We start from the raw sequence: 20,764 nt of genomic DNA on the forward strand, positions 1-20,764 counted from the left end.
TATTCACTCTCGTTCATCTATTAACAGCAGTGCTACGTTTTAGTCATTTCTTTAGATGAGGAAAAAGTTTCAAAGAAGATTTCATTCATTCTTGTGAACTAAAAAAGATTTGGCATTGTATGTTCCTTTTTTCTCATTGTTTACCAATTGATATTATCCAAATCATGAATCAAAAATCTTTTGACAAGTAGTTTTTTTTAATGTTATCTTGCATTTTTTATAGTGTCTGGTGGAAAAATTAAGCCATTTTTCTCTTAAAACTGTTGTCACCCTTTTTAACATTCCAGCAATATCTGTTGCAGTTACACAATTCCTGTTCCAACTTATCATATTATTTCTGTATTTGTTGCAGAAATTGGAAGGCCTGAGGCCTCAAGACAAAACACAAGTTACAATGATTGTAATGTGGGTCCTGGAACTCTTTCTTAACCAGTTGGGTTGTTTACGTGATGAAGGGAAAGAGAGAACTCAACAGTACAGCAGTTTGCAGAAAGAACTAGACAGTTTCTTAAACCAACAACAAGTGCAGGTAAGATGATACATCATCTCTGAAATGTTCTTATTTTCTTGAATCCTCTTCACTTCAACTTCAGTGCACTAGGAAAAAAGAATGCGTGGTTGTATAATATTGTAATTTTCAATCATTTCCATTTCAGTGTCTTACATGTGAAAAGTGATCATGTCTACTAAAAACAAGTTCCAAGTGCTTCAGGCCATCACCTTTAACAGTTTGTGACTGTTTAAAAGCAACACTATATTGAGAATATTCACATACATTAATTTTTTCCAAATTTTTCTTGTGCTGGGAGAATGGATTATACTGTTGCAACATAGTGTGTTCCTATTCCCAGTGACATATACACACATAAAAAAAAAAAAAAAAAAAAATGTTTGCGTCACCTCGGTCCCGAGTGTTCTGGAACCTGTACAGAAAACTCCAATAGAGATCAGCATAAACATCATTACCGCCCTTTTCATTGCTCATGAAAACCACACATTGCATGTTGTACCACCATACATCAAGACCATTAGAGGTGGTGGTTCAGAGTGCTGTACACACCGGTACCTCTAATACTCAGTAGCACGTCCTCTTGCATTGATGCATTCCTGTATTCGTCATGACATACTATCCACAAGTTCATCAAGGCACTGTTGGTCCAAATTGTCCCACTCCTCAACGACGATTTGGCATAGATCCCTCAGAGTGGTTGGTGGGTCACGTTGTCTGTAAACAGCCCTTTTCAATCTATGCCAGGCATGTTTGATATGGTTCATGTCTGGAGAACATGCTGGCCACACTAGTCGAGCAATGCCATTATCCTGAAGGAAGTCATTCACAAGATGTGCACAATGAGAGCGCAAATTGTCGTCCACGAAGACGAATGCCTCGCCAATATGCTGCCAATATGGTTGCACTATCGGTTGGAATATGGCATTCATGTATTGTGCAACCATTATGTGTTGTACAGCGGCGTACGTCGGCCCCACACAATGTCACCCCAAAACAGCAGGTAACCTCCACCATGCTGCACTCACTGGACAGTGTGTCTAAGGCGTTCAGCCTGACCGGGTTGCCTCCAAACATGTCTCTGACGATGGTCTGGTTGAAGGCATATGCGACACTCATCGGTGAAGAGAATTTGATGCCAGTCCTGAGCGGTCCATTCGGCATGTTGTTGGGCCCATCTGTACCACGTTGCATGGTGTCGGGGTTGCAAAGATGGACCTCGCCATGGAGTTGGGGGTTAAGTTGCGCCTCATGCAGCCTGTTGCGCTCAGTATGAGTCATAACACGACATACCATGGCTGCACGAAAAGCATTATTCAACAAGGTGGTGTTGCTGTCCGGGTTCCTCCAAGCCATAATCTGTAGGTAGTGGTCATCCACTGCAGTTGAGCCCTTGGGCAGCCTGAGCATGGCATGTCATCGGCAGTTCCAGCCTCTTTGTAACCCCTCCATGTCCGAACAACATTGTTTTGGTTCACTTCGAAACGCCTGGACACTTCCCTTGCTGAGAGGCCTTCCTGGCACAAAGTAACAATGCAGACATGATCGAACTGCAGTATTGACCATCTAGGCGTGGTTGAACTACAGACAACACGAGCCATGTACGTCCTTCCTGGTGAAATGGCTGGAACTGAGCAGCTGTCGGACCCCCTCCATCTAATAGACAGTGCTCATGCATGGTTGTTTAGATCTTTGGGTGGGTTTAGTAACATCTCTGAACAATCAAAGAGACTGTGTCTGTGATACAATATCCACAGTCAACGCCTATCTTCAGGAGTTCTGGGAACTGGGGTGATGCAAAACTTTTTTTGAAGTGTGTATTTTCTATTTCCGTCAGTTCCCCCCAATTCCATTTTTGTTCCTCTTCGCACTGTCTCTCCGTACTCCACACAACTACCCTCCACACATCCCACATTGCTACATCCCGCCTCCCCACATCATTCCTTATCCACATCCCTCCCTTGCTCATCCTTCCCCCCGCACGCCCTTCCTCCCCACATCCCTTCCTCCCCACATCCATTCCTCCCTTCCTTCCCACCTTTCTTGCTCTCCCATTTGTCCACTCCCTGCGTTTACCCCCCTCCCTGTATTACCACTCATTTTCCCCTCTTCTCATATTTCCCCCCTCTCCTTGCATTTCCCTCTTCTCCCCACGTGCCCCCCTTCTCACCACATGCCCCCTTCTCCCCACGTGCCCCCCTTCTCCCCACGTGCCCCCCTTCTCCCCACGTGCCCCCCTTCTCCCCACGTGCCCCCCTTCTCCCCACGTGCCCCCCTTCTCCCCACGTGCCCCCCTTCGCCCCACGTGCCCCCCTTCGCCCCACGTGCCCCCCTTCGCCCCACGTGCCCCCCTTCGCCCCACGTGCCCCCCTTCGCCCCACGTGCCCCCCTTCGCCCCACGTGCCCCCCTTCGCCCCACGTGCCCCCCTTCTCCCCACGTGCCCCCCTTCTCCCCACGTGCCCCCCTTCTCCCCACGTGCCCCCCACTCTCCCCACGCTTCCCCCCATCTCCCAATGTTTCCCCCACTCTCCCCACGTTTCCCCCCATCTCCCCACGTTTCCCCCATCTCCTCACATTTCCCCCCCGTTTCCCTCCCCCCTCTTCCCACATTTCCCTTCCTCTTCCCACATTTCTGCCCCCCTCCTCCCAGATTCCCCCCCTCTTCCCACATTCCCCCCTCTTCCCACATTTCTGCCCCCCTCTTCCCACATACCCCCCCCCCCCTCTCCCCTATTTGGCCCATTCCTTGTAATTTTCCTCTTCCACCCATTTCCCTCCCTTCCTTGCATTTCTTCCATTCCCCACACTACAGTTCCCCTCACATTTATCCCATCCCACATTCCCCTTCCCCCCTCCCTTACACCAAATTCCTCACTTCCTGTAGTATGGTGTGGGATTTCAGTGTGTGACAGGACTATAAACAAATAAAGAAGTATTTGTGTAACTTTGTTTTTTAGGTGATAGTTGAAATGTTGACTGTTCTGTGTAGCATGTACTTTATTTTTGCAACATGAAAATATGCAACGCTACATATTATGCTTGGGAATTCCATTCAGGAAGTGTGACTCTGTGTAAAGGAACCATCACTGTGCTTGCGAATTTCTTCACTGAGATAACTCTCAGGTCTTCGTTGTGAAATAATGCAATTTCAGATTAAAATTAATTTTTCCATCAGTGATTGTAAAAGTATCATAGTAATTTCAGTATTTTATTTTTAGGAATGTGTCAAAAATAACAGAGGTACTGTTTATGACCTTATGGCGAGCCATGGTGATAAGCACAACCTTATAAGGCTAACAATAATGAACAAGGATTTTGAAAGAGTAATTCGTCACCATATCAATGAAAATAGCTATTTGGCAGGTAAAGGTTACAGTTGTAAAAATTTTCTCATTTGTAGGTATAATTCTATTTGGTTATTGTATGTACAAGCTACTTACAAATTCCAATATGTTGATATGCATTTTAAAAATAATCTTGGTTGCTCAAAGAATTATATTCTGATCTTATAAATGGATATTATTTTAAACTCAAAACTGTTTACATGCGTGTCAGTAATGTTGGCTTTAGGGTTCAACTATTTGACTAAGAATTCCTTCTGCATGAGATGCACAAACTTAGTACTGTAAGAATATGTTAAATTGTAGAAGAATTTAGATTAATGATCAGTGGTGTGTAGCTAATAATCAGTGGTATGTAACTTGTTGTTGTTGTTGTTGTTGTTGGTGGTGGTGGTGGTGGTGGTGGTGGTGGTCTTCAGTATTCAGTCCGATGATTTGATTTGATACAACTTTCCAAACTAGCCTGCTATGTGCAAGACCCTTCAAGTCTGTATAACCACTGCAATAAAGTAATACATCATTATAGATTAGCATGAGTGTGATAAACTTTCAAGTAGGATTGTACCATACCATACATTACTTCTGTACTCATTCACTTTTGCAACATGTCTTTTAGATGTGATCAGTCTCCAGACAAATTGAAATACTTATTGGTGAAACCACTCTATTAAAAGCTGGACTGAATTTGATGCATTCCAGCTGTAAAGCCTTATAAGGAAATTTGGTACAGATTTACAAATTCAAGAAGAAACAAACATGTAAAATGCTAATGATGTTGCTACCTAACTAATAAACATTTCAAAAGCTAAACTATATAAGGCACATAAAAAACTGCGAAGAAACAGCTGTACACAAAGAAATCTTGTTTGGAATCCCTCCTCCAATATGCATATGACTCTGACATACGGAACCCTCCTTATTCCTAAACTCTCTGAGGACAAATAAATTTGCAGGATTTGATGGGATCTATTCAGTGTTCCTTAAAGCTGTAGGCCTCCAGACAAAACAATGGCTCCTAGAATTCTCCAACAAAATACTGCAAACTGCAAAACTGCCAAAGATTTTCGTGAAATCGAAAGTAATCATTGTTTTGAAACGAGACAAAGAAGGAACTGATGCAGTTAAGTATCAATCCATCTCCCTTGTCAGCATGAAATATAAATTACTGGAGAGACTAATTCTCAGCTGCATCCAACAGATAATTGATAAAATAATCCCAATTGAGCAGGGTGGCCTTAGAAAAAATAGGAGTTGCTGACCTCAAGTGCTAATGCTCACAACATTGGTTCAATATGGATTTCAGGAAAGCCTCAAATTCACAGAAGCTTTGTCGACATGATGGCAATATGTGAAGTAGTGTGGGGAGAAGAGCTGATGTTCAAGTTTGTTGATGTAATTCCATGTTAGGAGCGAGCAATGATGGAAGGTTTTTGGTTTTTTGAGTGAGAGCTGCATCAAACCAGTCTCAGGACTGAAGACTACAACAACAACAAGAGTTACCAGATGCAGAAGCCTGAACACGCCTGCCTCAGGGATCAGTCCCAACTCTGGTATTGCATAATTTATATGTCAACAACATTCCAGCTACTAGCTCCAAGAAAATCCACTGTACAGATGACCTGACAGTAGTATATCAGAACAAAGATATCGAGCATTGTAAAAGTGCACCCTCAAGTGACTTCACTATACTAAACAAGTATTTTTGCAAATGGAGTCTCCAACCAAACCCAAGTCAAACAGAGGTAAGAGCATTCCATCTCCATAATACAGAGACCCACAGGAAGATAAACGTTATGTGACAGGATCAGATTTTCCCATAACTGTATCCATAAATATCTTTGTTACCTCAATTGGACACTGTCATTTAAGCAGCATGGCACGAAACTGTCAAAGAAGCTTGGCTCAAATGATTCTACTCCACAAAGTAAGTGGAAATAACACTGTAGCAAATGTATATTCACCCACACACTGCTGCAGTTTCTCTTGTTTACTTAGCTGCTGAATGTTAAGCATGGGAAAACAGCACACTTACAACTGAGATAGTTGTATTCTAAATGAAAAAAGAGGACCATTATTGGCACTTACATCTACTCCCAGTCAGTCGTTTCCTGTTCTGTCCAATGTTCTGTCCAACATTTCCACTCTGGATATCAGAAGAAAAGTTGGCAAGGTGCAAATTCTCAAGAAGATAGGACTGCATAAGAATTCATTTATAAGTAGCATTTTCCAGAATCTATCAGCTATCCACCTGAAGTCACTCAAGCCACTATGGGCTGATCTTTGGGCCGCATACAGTGTCAGTGAGAAACAGAAACAATGCTGGAATGAATATCCATCCCAGAATATCCATCTAATTCAAAGCCGATTGAGGACAGTTGCAGGGTTCGATCTCCTCAATATGAATGGTCGAAACTCGACCACATCTTAATGGGACAATGGAGATTTGACCAGTCTTGAAGAAGTGGCTATAGTGAATGTGCTGCATGTGTCTCTAGTGTGGAGAAACAGTCATTAACATATCTTGTAAGAACTGCCCACTCCATGATTTTAAATGTGGTCTGAAAGACTTGGATGAAGTGATACCATGTGCTGCAATCTGATTGTCAAATTTGAACATTAGCCTATGTGCATGTATATGTTATGCTAACTCAAATGATTATAATAAAATTTTTTTAAAAGGGTGAAAGAGATACATAGACAATTAACAACCAGTTTATTTGCTATCAGTGTTTTCAAAAGGTTTTGAGAAAGTATCGTGTAGGAGAATAATGACAAATCTCAGTACATATAATTTGTCGTCAGACTATGTTTCTACCAGGAAGGGAGTGTCCACAGAAAATGCTATTTATTACCTTGTATGCAAGACACTAGCAGGACTAGATGACAGGATGAAGAAGAATGTATTTCCTTTGAGTTAACAAAAAGCATTTGATTGTGCTTGACTTTGTGATGTGTTATGGGAAGGTGAAGGAGAGTTGGTTTCTGGAGAATATAAGCTGTTTTACAAGGAAGGTAGGAGACCACAAAGGAGGAGAAGTAGGCATATTATACAAGAAGAAACTGTATAAGAACATAATCAAAAAATGCCTGTCAGCGACAGGATGTTAGCAATGAAGATATTGAGTGACTCTTTAGATACCTAATTTTTTCAAGTGTACATCTTACATCATAAGCTAATGAGAGAGAGAGATGAACAATATCTTTAAACAGATAGAAGAGGTTTTGAAGAAAATAAAAGGTCATATAAGAACGATGTTGACTGGAGATTGGAACCATATGGTGGGAAGATGTAGGCATGGAAATGCTGGAGATTGTGGATTGTACAAGGGAATGAAAGAGGAGATAACCTGATAGGGTTTAGTGGGAGTCTTGGCTTTTAGATTTCCCACACCTGGTCCAGAAATAGTTAATAAAGATTTGTGTATGGAAAAGCCCTGGTGATAAAGGCAGGTACCAGACAGATTATGTGTTAACCAATAAAACATTATAAAGAAAGCATGGAACACAAAGATAATGTTCCTTATGTTGTTGCTAGTCTTTCATTAATACTTTATGTATGTATATGATTTAATTGAAATATTCAAGAGTAGAAAATGTAGGCTCATATCTTACATGAATAAACACAATGCTGAGTTTTTGGTAATTTTTCTTAAGTGTATATTAAATGAACAGGGTTCAACGTCATATAGGAATTGAAATATTGGGTTGGTGCATAGGTCTGTAGCATTTTTATATAAGTTTAATAAACATGACAGATACACATAACAGAGACTTTAGTCATCAATAATATATTCTCCTTTGCTATTTACAACATTCTGTCAGTTCTGGGGTAGCTTTTTGATTCTGTGATGGTAAAAATCACATGGTTTTGAGGCAAAGAACTTAACAGGCCATGTTTAGAACACATTTTCACCTGGAAAGGAAGTTACTTCAAGGCAGTTTGATAGAGTGTTGTCAGGGTGAAAATTTTGGTGCACAGGACCAGGTGAATAAGGTGGGTGTGGAGTGGCTTCTTGACCCAACTCCTGTATTGTGTTATTTGGCAGTCTAGCAGAATGTGGGTGGGTATTATCATTGAGTAGCATCACTGCATGCAGTCTTCCTGGTTGTCATTCTCAGACTGCGTCAGCAAGACCTCTCAATTGTTGACAAATAATGTCAGCAGAGATGGTTACACCTCTGTGAAGCAATCTTTAGTACACCACACAGTCACTGTTTTACTAGAAGCATAACTGTATCTTTTCTGGATGCACACAGTCTTTGTATGGAGAGTTGCTGCTTTGTTTGGGCTCAACCATTCCTTTTTGTTTCTTGTGTTAGCAGAAAGACACCGTTCCCATCATGAGTAATGATACAGGATATGAATGGTTGGTGTTTTTATGAACCAAATGATGACGAACAAGCAGAGATGCACATACGGCAACCAGCTGATTCTTGTGATTTTGGCTTAGAGCATGCAGTAGCCATACACCCAATTTCTGAACCTTTTCCGTTGCATGCAATTGTCGAACAGTGTTGGAATGAACACAGTTCATCACATTTAACAGCTCTCGAGTACACTGACATGGATCATTGTGGATTAATGCATTTAAATGATCTTCAAATCCCAAAGGCCTTCTTGAACATGGGAAGTCATTAATGTCAAAATTTTCTGTCTTGAAACAAGAAAACCATTTATTCTCATGCTCTGTCCAGTGACATTATCCCCATACGTGGTGCAAATGTTTCTGATTACTTTGCTGCTGTCATTCCTCTTTAGTACACAGACAGAAGAACATGTCAGAAACATTCCGATTTCTCCTCTTGGAACTCCATTTTGTAGTGTTCACAATTCCACTTGACATCCCAAAACGACAAAATGGCAATATATAAAGTCAGATAGTGGCAGTGAACTACAAATGAAAGATCACAATCAGTAAATAAACCCATAACAACCAGAATACCAACATGAAAAGCAAGAACACTATGAACTTATGCACCAACCTAATAAAAATATGATGATTATGAAAGGTTCAAGTGATTACTGCTGTTCTAAAATAACAAATTTAGAAATTAAGTTACCATATTCTTCATGTATGTGGTGTTTTTTTCCCTTTTCACAATTTACTTAAAAAGCCAATTTGCAACTCTCACATAATGAGAGCGTAGGCTTTATTTGGTGTGCATATATGACCATTAGTTATTGATTTATGAAATATGGTTGGCTATCAAATCAATAAGCAATATTGTGCAGTTTTAGCACTATTAAATTGTAATAGATTAAAAGTTGTTCAAAATCTTTCCTCCCAGGTGGGGACATTAAAAACTATTGTGTGCATGCTCATGCTGCATACACGAAAAAATAAATGAAATGAAATGTACAGTAATAAATTTTCATTTATTATTATAATGTTTATTTATTATAATGTTCATTTATTATTATAATGTTGTTCTACCAAGAACCGACGGAAGATGCTGTTAATATGAAATGTACAGAGCTACAAAGTGTGTATCAATGAAAGAGCTGTGAAAAATTAGCAATTAAGGGACACCAAACAAGTAGGGAAAGATAACAATGAATACTGGAGAAAATTAATGTATGGAAGGCATACATAGCAGATCTGTATGATTCTATGGCTGAGCATGAAAGATTAGTCTTAGAACATGAACAACAATGTCACAAAAATCACTGGGGGCCAATAATAGTAAAATGGGAGACAAAGAAAGCAGTCTAGAATCTTAAGGAAAGGAAAGTGATGGGCTATGATCAAATACAGTTTGAGGCACTGAAGACGTGAGAGAGTGATGCTATAACTAGAATTACAAATCTGATAAGTAGGATAAATGACGCAGGTATCTTGCCTGAAAATCTTCTTAAGACCATAATGGTCCTGTCAACCAATATAAAGATTATAAGACAACTAATTTCAAATGCCAAGTTACCAAGGCTGTGACCAGAATATTGCTGAGAAGTATGTAGAAGATCAGTTCAGACTGGGAAAAAGAAGAGGGACCAGAGATGCAATTGGGTGTCTGAGGGTGATGGCAGAAAGATTTTTATACATGAAGAGAGAAATGTGTTTGTTTTGTCGACTGGGATGATAAAGCATTTGATAGAATAGTCTGGTGTATGTTATTGAGGGTTCTGAAAGACACTGGACTAGATTGGAAGGAAAGAAGTTTGATAAAGCAACTGTGATGGGACAGAAAGTGGTAGTTAGAGTAAAAGAAGCAGCAACTGAAGAGGCGGCTATAGGACGAGATGTGGGCAGGGTTGCTATATGCCACCAGCATTTTTCAATATATATGCTGAAAAGCTAATCATTAAGGCTTTGAAAGATCAAAAGGACTTGTAGTGAGAGGAGAGAGAACAACAGTTTTCAGTATCTGATGGTATGACTGTGCTAGCAGAAATGGAGGAAGTGCTGCAAGTAATGATAGAAAATATTGTAACTGTGGGTAAAGAGTTTGAAACGAAACTGAATCAAGACCAGAGTGGTGAGAATCAGAAAACAAGACAACATGATTAATATATCACCATATGGAGTGGTATTAGTACAGGTTCAGTCATTCCAGTATTTGGGAACCTCAGTAACTTCCAGTGAAATTTGTACAGAGTAAGTGAGACACAGGATCTCCATGGGAAAGAGAGCTTTCGGGACAGTGAAAGGGTTTCTGATGGCCAGAAGCATCTCCATTTCAAGTAGGTAGAGGTTTTCCAAATGTCTTGTATCGAGTGTGGTATCTTATGGTTCCAGAACATTGACCTCAGATGGAAAGAATGGAAATACTTAGAAAGATTTGAAATGTGGTTGTAGAGAAAGTGAAATGGATTGACAGATTGAGAAATGAGAAGGTTCTGAGCAGAGTAGGAGCTAAGAAGAACTTCACAAGGATGATACAGAAGAGTAAAACATCTTTGATGGGGCACATATTACATAGGAATTGGATCATCATGGAGGGCAAAGTAGAAGGTAAAAGAGGTAGAGGAAGAAGGTGGTTCGGAATGCTAACAGCTGTGAAGAGAGGAAGAAGTTATAAGCGAATGAAGGAGGGTGCCCAGGACAGAGATATATGGAGGATATCCAGTTGATACCTGTCTGAGGACAAATTTACTGATTGAATGCATCATACAATACTTTTACCTCAGTTGGGACTTTGTGGGATTAGGCAAAACCTCAATAATGGTTCACTTCACCTCTGGAAGGTAGTGTCAACAAACTGCGGAGAGGTTTGAATCTCACTTTGGGTCATATAAAGTGGAGGGCAGTGGTGGGGGGAGGGGGAGCCACAGAGTTCTGTTCTGGCTCCATTGCTGTTCTTGATATATAGGGTGTCCCATTTATCTTGACCACCCTGCTTCATTTTCTACAAAGATATGAACAGCGGTATGACTTGTTTAAATGGCAACCTGTATTTTTTATTCGGAAATTCATTTCCTCTCCTAAAGACCTATTCAAAAATGTATCACAGTATACCATTCACTGAAACACAACGTTCTTAATTAAACAACACAACATTGATGTTGATGCTCCCAGCACTTAGTGCAGGTACTCGGGGTAATGGAAAACACCCACATGCTGGCATTGACCAAGTACAAATGTAAACACGATTAGAATACACACCTGTCAGTTCGTCAACCATCGTAAGTTGAAGAGTTGTGTGAGTAGAATGTACACCAATGAAGAGAAGGTAGAAATGCTACTCATCTATGGGGACTGTAAGTTAGAACAGTAATTTGCAATACTGTTTTCTTATGTGCGGGTACATTTAGTACAGTAGTTTAGTCCTTTTAAATACTGTTGTGTAGAGTAGGCATACAGTAAAGGCTTCCTTCCTACAAACTGCATCGACATATGTTTCTTTTATTGTTGTTGTTGAAGGTAGACGAAATGCTGCACAGGCTGCAGAACTGTACAGAGAGTGATATCCTGACAAGAACCAGCTTCCCAAATGATGTTTTATCATCTTGTTGCGACACTTCAGGAACCGGGAAGTTTCAACCCATAACAATGCATTTGTTGTAGCACTCATACAGACGAAGCTGCCAAAGTTACTGTTCTCGCTTCCATTGCTATGAATCCACATGTGAGCACATGGCAGCTTGAACACAAGATTGGCATTCCTAAAACCAGTGTACATCGTATTCTTACACGTCACCGGTTCCATCCTTACCATGTACACCTACATCAAGAATTGCATGCAATGATTTCCAGAATCGTGTACAATTCTGTCAGTGGACACAGCAGCAAATCCTCGCCGACCCAACTTCTTCTCCAATGTTCTATTTATCAATGAATGTTCCTTCTCAAACAAAGGGTAGTTAAATACAGTGGTGTGGGATGCTTGTTACTACAATTATTGGCCCTTATTTCATCCATAGTAGCCTAAATGGTACAGCGTATGACAACTTCCTCAGACGAATTCTTCCTCCTTTTCTGGATGAAGTGCTGCTAAGAACAAGAATGCTTATGTGGTATCAACATGATGGATGTCCAGCATGTAATGCCTTGTGTGCATGTCATGTTCTGAACCGAAGGTATCCTGGCAGATGGATTGGTTGAGGAGGAACAGTTACTTGGCGTGCTATGTCTCCTGATTTAAATCCTCTGGACTTTTGTCTTTGGCGATGCATTAAAGATGTTGTCTATCGCAACATTCCAACAACTCCAGAGGACATGCAGGAACGTATCGTGCTTGCTTGTAACTCTCTTCAGCAGGTAACACTGGAAGCAGTAAATAATTCTTCCAATCAGTGAGTGCACCAGTGTATTGGTGTCCAGAGTCACCACTTCGAGCACGTTTGAACGTTCTACTCCTTGGCCATGGTACAGGGGGGTCAAAGTCAATTTTTTGTTATGTTTTTACTTGGTTTTTATTTGTTTTCTGACAACTCCAGTAAGTGAATGAGTTTGCGATCCCGGGCTCAAGGTCAATGTTGTGTTATGTAATTAATAATGTTGTGTTTGAGTGAATGGTACCCTGTGATACATTTTTGAATAGGTCTTTAGGAGAGGAAATGAATTACCAAATAAAAAATACAGGGTGCCATTTAAAAAAGTCATACCGCTGTTCATATCTTTGTAAAAAACAAAGCTACAATGAAGGGAATCGTGTTGATTGATGTCCTCCTGACAGCTAAAGAACATTTGCATGAAATGCTTTGTAATTTGCATCTGGACAAACAAGTATTTAGGGCAGTCAAGATAAATGCGACACCCTGTATATAAGTGATCTGCCCCTAAACCTGACAGATTACACAAAAATTGTTCTCTTTGTGGATGACCCAAGTGTTATTGTGAAAGACATGGAACACAATATAAATGGTTTAGCTATTAAGGGAGTCAGCAACATCTGCATGTAGCTTTTGGGGAGAGCAGATGATGCCAAACTGTAACAAAATGCTATGCATACATTTCTATTGTGAAACTCTTGTAAAAGCAAAATTTTATTGTATAAAGAGGGAAGGTTTTCTTGGAAGTACCACATTCAAGATCTTTTGCAGAAACTGAATGGTGCTATCTTCACGATAAGAATGATGTCCACTGCCTCTGACACAAAAATACAAAGACCTGTTTAATTTGATTATTTTTGCTCTATTATCTCAAATATTTAGGAGTAACTCTGTGCACTCATGAAGCACATTCTTAGCTCAGAAAAGGGCAGTCAAACTGATCTGCAATGTCATTTTGCAAACTTCTTGTAGACCATGTTTCAGGTATCTCTGAATTATAACTCTTCCATCCGTGTACATATACTGAGGTGACAAATGTCATATTGTATTGGACTTACTTTTGCCTAGTGTAGTGCAGAAACTCAGTGTGGCATGGACTCAACAAGTTGTTGGAAGTCCCCTTAGAAATACTGAGGTGTGCTGCCTCTACAGCCACCTATAATTGTGAAAGTGTTGGTGGTGCAGGAGGTTGTGCACAAAATGACCTCTTGACTATGTCCCATAAATGTTTGATGTGATTCATATCAAGCAATGTGGTTGGCCAAATTATTGTCTCACATTGTCCAGAATGTTCTGTGGCCTGGTGATGTGGCACACTTCCATCCCTAAATTCTCCATCATTGTTTGGGAACATGAAGTCCATGAGTGGCTGCAAATTGTCTACAGGTACCCGGCCATACTCATTTCCAATCAGTGATCTGTTAAGTGGGACCAGAGGACCCAGTCCATTCCATGTAAACACAGGCCACACCATTATGGAGCCACCACCAACTTGCAGAGTGTCTTGGACTTGGGTCCATGGCTTTGTGGGGTCTGTGCCATGCTTGAACCTTACCATCAACTCTTACCAACTGAAATTTGAGCTCATCTGACAAGACCACAGTTTTCCAGTTGTCTAGGGTCCAACTAGTATGGTCACAAGCCCAGGAGAGGTGCTGCAGGAAATTTCTCGCTTTTAGTGAAGGCACTGGTGTGAGTGATTTGCTGCCATAAACCATTAACACCAAATTTTGCCGCACTGTTCTAACATATACATTTGTCATACATTCCACAATGATTCCTGTGGTTATTTCGCTCATTGTTGCTTGTCTGTTAGTACTGACAACTCTACGCAAACACCGCTGCTCTCAGTCATTAAAAGAAGGCTGTCGGCCGCTGCGTTGTCCGTGGTGAGAGAGAATGCCTGAAATCTAGTATCTCAACACTCTCTTGACACTGTGGATCTCAGAATATTGAATTCCATAGCAATTTCCAAAATGGAATGTCCCTTGCATCTACCTCCAGCTACCATTCCATGTTCAAAGTCTGTTAATTCCTGTTGTGTGGCCGTTTTCACTTGAATCGACTGAGTACAAATGACAGCTCCACCAATGCACTGCCCATTTATACTTTGTGCACACAATACTACCACCATGTGTATGTGTGCATATCATTTTCCCATTATGTTTGTCACCTCAGTGTATATTCCAGCTTGGAATTTGTTGATTAGACTTTTGACTCTTTCAGAAGAAATTGCAACATTCATTCAGTGAACAGTAGATGAAAATACCATATATACATTGAAAATGCTTCCTCCAGTAGTGTACAGAAAGTTTCACAATATTCAATATGTTTAATGTTCAAATGACTTCCAGATGAAATGAAAAAATTAAGTGGTAAATGACAAGTATTCAAATCCAAGTTTAAAGGTTTCCTTATGAGATGCTACTTCTGTCGTGTACATGACTTTCTTGCAATAGTTGAGGACTCTCCTATGTAATGCGTTATTTATACATGTACTCTCTGTTTTTTGTGTTTTGTTAATACTTTAATTCTTTGTTTACAAATTCTCTAAACAGCATTCTGTAAATTATGTACTGCCTCATTTTATGATCAAATAGCAATGGCTTGCATGATTCCATGGAACCTTTTAAATACATAAATATACCTACATCCAATTGAACCTGCTTTCTATAATCAATCCTTGATATCCTTCTGAAATTTTTATCCCACACACCTCCTTTCATTATCAAACTGACAATTTGTTGGTGCCCCATCATGATGTCATATTAACCAGTCCCTTCTTTTAATGAAATTCAGTATCTTCTACGTAGTTATTTAATCTACCCATCTACTCTTCTGCATTCTTCTGTATAACCAGATTTCAAAAGTTTCTATTCTCTTCCTGTTTGAACTGTTTATCATTCACATTTCCCTTCCATACAAGGCTGCACTCTGTGCAAATTCCTTCCCAGAAGGCCTTTCCCGTATTTGGTGTTAACAAATTCCTCTTTTTCAGATATGATTTTCTTATTATTACCAGGTTGCCTTTTATATCTTTTCTACTTCAGTTTCAACACATATTTTGCTGCCCAAATATCAAAACTCATCTACTACTTTTAGTATCTCATTTTCTATTCTAATTCCCCCAGAATTGCCTGATTTTATTTGACTACATACCATTACGCTTGTTTTACTGTGGCATTCACACATGTCAGCACTTGCATTCGTCGTATTCGGAATTATTACACTCTTTTCGAAGTCTGAGGGTATTTCACTTGTCTCATATGTCCTGCACACCAGGTGGAATAGTTTTGCCAAGGCTGGCTCAAGTTATAAGTAATTCTGAGGGAATGCCACATATTCCAGGCACCTTGTTTTGAATTAGGTCTTTCAGTGTTCTTTCAAAAGCTTGTAGCAATTAGCTCCCATTTCATCTTCATCTACTCCTTCTTGCTTCTGTATAATATTGTTTTGAAGTTCATTTCTCTTGTATAGCCCTCCTATATATTCCTTCCATCATCTAGCTTTCCCGTCTGTGCTTAGTAATGGCTTGCCATCTGAGCTAGACATAATAAAACTATTCCCCCTGGTGTGCAGGCTATATGAGATGGGAAAAATACTTGCATAAATCAAGAAGAATGTAATAATACCATTTCATTCAGCTGCCTCTCCTTTTCCCAATAGGTCTCTGTAATTATCTTTCCCAAAGATATTTCTTGTGTCTTATCCATGGATGTTCACTGGAACTTGTCTTTTTGTGTATTTGATCCTTGACTGCCGTTACTATTTCATCTCTTAAAGCTACCTATTCATCATCTATTGTGTTCATTTCACTTTTCAGTCAGTCATTACATAAAACTCTCTTTGAAATGTTTGGGGAACTCTCATCTTTACAATTTATCTGTGACCCATCTGCTAATATTCCTACCTTTCTACAGTTTCTTCAGTATTAATCTGCTATCCGTAACTAAGAGCCCTTATCTGCTCCTGGAAATGTTTTTGCTGTTTAGATTTTGGTCTTGAAATCTCTGTCTTACTGTTGTGTAATGTACCTGAAACTTTCCAGTGTATTTTTCCTTCTGCACCTTTTCCTGTTCCACTTGCCACAATCACAATTAAAATTTCCTTTCCTTTAATAACCTTAATATTTTTTTATATCAGCAAACATTCTTTCAATCTCTTCATCTGTAGAGCTAACTGGCATACAAACTTGATCTACAGTGAAACCTGTTGGCTTCATGTCTGTCTTGGCTACAATCATAATTTAATGTAGCTATTCAAAATGCTTTACTACCAGCTTTCCTAATTTTTTTTTCATTACTAGCTTTTTATCTATGGCTTCGATCATGTATATGTTTGTCACATATATTGCACATGTCTCCTGCTCCCCCTTCTCTCTTTTTCCAGCTCTTCCTCCCCCTTCTCTTTTTCCAGCTTTTCCTCCCCCCCCCCCCCCCCTCTCTGTCCAACCCATCCTGCCCCCAATTTTCTGTCCCCTTCTCCCCACTTCTCTGTACATCCCCACCTCCTCCATCTCCCTGACCATCGCCTTCTCCCCATCTCTCTGTCCTTCCCCTCCTCCCCCATCTCTCTGTCCATCTTCCTCCTCCTCCCTCTGTCCATCTCATCCTTCTCCCCCCTCTGTCCATCTCATCCTTCTCCCCCCTCTGTCCATCTCATCCTTCTCCCCCCTCTGTCCATCTCATCCTTCCACCCTCACTTTGTCCAATTCCTCCTTATCTCTCTCTTTTCTCCCTAAAGGGGGCTAGGTGGCACACACACACACACACACACACACACACACACACAAGGATTAGACCTTCTTGTGTATTGTATTTGATTTTGTCTTTCTTTTATAAATTCAAATATCTTTTCTTGCTGCAATATAAAATTTGTTTTCATTCTAGATGCATTTGCCTTTTTATGTTCAAGGCATCTTTATTGGATTTTTTTTTTTAGATGTCATGCCAAAATCTGTGCAGGTTTTGGTAGGATAAAAAAAAACCCACTGATATGCATTTAATATAAACAGCAAAATGTGTCTGTAATGTAAATAAATATTATATTGCAGTAAGAGAAAAGTATTTTGATTCCTATAATGAATTTAGAACTTTTCTTCACTCCAATGCATGCCAGGTGTGACTTAGTTATTTTAATCACATACACACATCAAAAAAAGTTTTGCATCACTCCAGTTCCCAGAACTTCTGAAGATAGACATTGACTGTGGGTATTGTATCACAGATACAGTCCTTTTGACTGTTCAGAGATGTCATTAAACCCACGGGCAGCACATATTAGATGGAGGGGGTCTGACAGCCAATCAGTTCCAGTCATTCCTCCAGGAAGGGTGTACATGGCTCATGTTGTCTGTAGTTCATCTATGCCTAGACAGTCAATACTGCGGTTCGATCCATGTCTGCATTGTTACTTTGTGCCATGAAGGGGTCTCAACAAGGGAAGTGCCCAGGCGTTTCAGAGTGAACCAGAACAATGTTGTTTGGACATGGAGGAGATACAAAGAGGCAGGAACTGCCGACGACATGCCTCGCTCAGGCTGCCTAAGGGCTACTACTGCAGTGGATGACCACTTCCTACAGATTATGGCTCTTAGGAACCCTGACAGCAATGCCACCATGTTGAATAATGCTTTTTGTGCAGCCACAGGACGTCGTGTTATGACTCAAACTGAGCACAATAGGCTGCATGATGCGCAACTTTACTCCCAACTCCATGGCGAGGTCCATCTTTACAACCATGACACCATGCAATGCAGTACATATGGGCCCAGCAACATGCTGAATGGACTGCTCAGCATTTTCTTCACGTTCTCTTCACTGATGAGTGTCGCATATGCCTTCAACCAGACAATTGTTGGAGACGTGTGTGGAGGCAACCCGGTCAGGCTGAACGCGTTAGACACACTGTCCAAAGAGTGCAGCATGGTGGAGGCTCACTGCTGTTTTGGGGTGGTATTATGTGGGGCTGACATACGCCGCTATACAATATGTAACGGCTGTACAATACATGAATGCCATCCTCCAACCTATAGTGCAACCATATCGTCAACATATTAGTGAGACATTCGTCTTCATGGATGACAATTCGCGCCCCCATTGTGCACATCTTGTGAATGACTTCCTTCAGGATAACGACATGGTTCAACTAGAGTGGCCAGCATGTTCTCCAGACATGAACCCTATCGAACGTGCCTGGGATAGATTGAGAAGGGCTGTTTATGGATGACGTGACCCACCAACCACTCTGAGGGATGTATGCCAAATCACCGTTGAGAAGTGGGACAATTTGGACTAACAGTGCCTTGATGAACTTAGGGATATAATGCCATGATGAATACAGATGTGCATCAGTGCAAGAGGTTATGCTACTGGATATTAGAGGTACCAGTGTGTACAGCAATCTGGAACACCACCTCTGAAGGTCTCACTGTATGGTGGTACAACATGCAATGTGTGGTTTTCATGAGCAGTAAAAAGGGTAGAAATGATGTTTATGTTGATCTCTTTTCAATTTTCCAAACAGGTTCTGGAACTCTCGGAATTGAAGCGATGCAAAACTTTTTTTGATGTGTGTATTTGCAGCTCATCAAACTGATAGGCTACTTACACATCTACTGACCGTCTTCAGAGGTGTAACAGTTTTCTGACAACTGCTCATTACTTGATGATAGGAGAAACACTGAATATATTAAGGTGTCCAGCATAACTACAGATGAAATGCTATGCCCGGTATGAAATAGAAATTTGATGTACCAAACTCAACTACGAAAATCAGATCATTATATAAAGGTACATCAACTATAAACTGGCCTTCTTTTGCTCTAGTGACCTACAAGGGGAACTGGACCCTCGGATTTAGTCGGGCATATTAGGAGGCTCCCACCATATAGTTATAAAATTCCTCGTGGAGACAAATGTTGGGTTGAAGGAAATTTGGGGGAGACACAGCAATACTCAAAATCAGTGTTGTCAAAATCTCAAGTCAAATTTAATCATAAAATTTTTTACCGTGCACCACAAATTGTACAGAAAATGAGCCATTGTCACCAGCTCAATGACTATCACTCACTGTAACACTGAAACAGTATCCTGATTAGGAGCTGTCATTAGTTGATGGTTACGGCCATAAAACGGAAAGTTCACAGTAGTTCTGAAATATGCTATCCATAAAAAGAGATGAAATTTACAGAAATTACTCGGCTGTGACTGTATAATTACACACACATCAAAGTTTGTCAGAGGCTTATGATCACTATGATATGGAAGGGGATAAAAAAAAAATTGTTACCTGAATCAATATGCAACAGATCCAAAAAGAACCAGCAAGAGACGATGAAAAAGGAGGTGAACAGGATCCAGTCAATGTGAAATTTGTTTGTTAATGTGCAACGATGGGTCATTAGTTTCTTTGGTCTTAAAAACAAATGTTTTGGGCAGTAGCACAGGTATCAGATTGATCTGGGAATAGTTTTGTATACAGAGCTTTTTTTCCTGGTTCTGTTTGTGTGTGTGTGTGTGTGTGTGTGTGTGTGTGTGTGTGTGTGTGAGAGAGAGAGAGAGAGAGAGAGAGAGAGAGAGAGAGAGAGAGAGAGAGATTCAAATGGATCCATCATTAAAAAAATTAACATACAAAATTGATGAAGATTTATAACATATCTGTTCCTTCCTGTTCAAGAGTTAAGAAAAATGGTGACTGAATTCAGTTGTGACCATATTCTTTTGAATATAACATAACAAAGGACACAAAAAACTGCAATTGCAGATGAAACTATCACAATTATTAAATCTGCCAAGTTGTTACTGTGTATAATACATGGTGGCCTTGCTCTGAAAAGATGAGACGGATTTAAAATTTTAAAAAAAGTTACTGTTGTTTGGGATAAGAAAGATTTTTCTTATTGATTATGTAACAGACTTTTTTCTGATGTACAAGAAACATAGACATAAGTGACAGCTTGTGGAGAATATCACCAATGTGCAACAATGTGGTGGCCTGTAGTCTTTTAACTTACAAGGGCAGTAATCATAACTAAATTGAATATATTAATTTTATGTATATAAATTGAACTGTTTATCAGACTGGAAAATCCAGGATGGAATGTAACAATATTGTGAAAAGGAAAGTTGCTACTCATCATATAGCGGAGATGCTGAGTCATAGATAGGCACCCCCACTCCCCCCTCCCTCACCCAGCCTCT

The 20,764-nt window shown here is 40.2% G+C and overlaps 1 protein-coding gene across 2 annotated transcripts in view; it reads left to right on the plus strand.

Moving 5' to 3' along the window:
- LOC126162554 (vacuolar protein sorting-associated protein 18 homolog) overlaps positions 1 to 20,764 on the plus strand; it is a 329,211-nt gene that overhangs the window by 116,958 nt on the left and 191,489 nt on the right. For both annotated transcript variants that reach the window (XM_049919139.1, XM_049919140.1), the window contains 2 exons: positions 353 to 529; positions 3,728 to 3,872. In XM_049919139.1, the coding sequence (XP_049775096.1) occupies positions 353 to 529; positions 3,728 to 3,872 (322 nt within the window). The remainder of the gene's footprint in view (positions 1 to 352; positions 530 to 3,727; positions 3,873 to 20,764) is intronic.

Source organism: Schistocerca cancellata, chromosome 2 (assembly GCF_023864275.1).
Source record: "Schistocerca cancellata isolate TAMUIC-IGC-003103 chromosome 2, iqSchCanc2.1, whole genome shotgun sequence".
Classification (NCBI taxonomy): domain Eukaryota; kingdom Metazoa; phylum Arthropoda; class Insecta; order Orthoptera; family Acrididae; genus Schistocerca; species Schistocerca cancellata.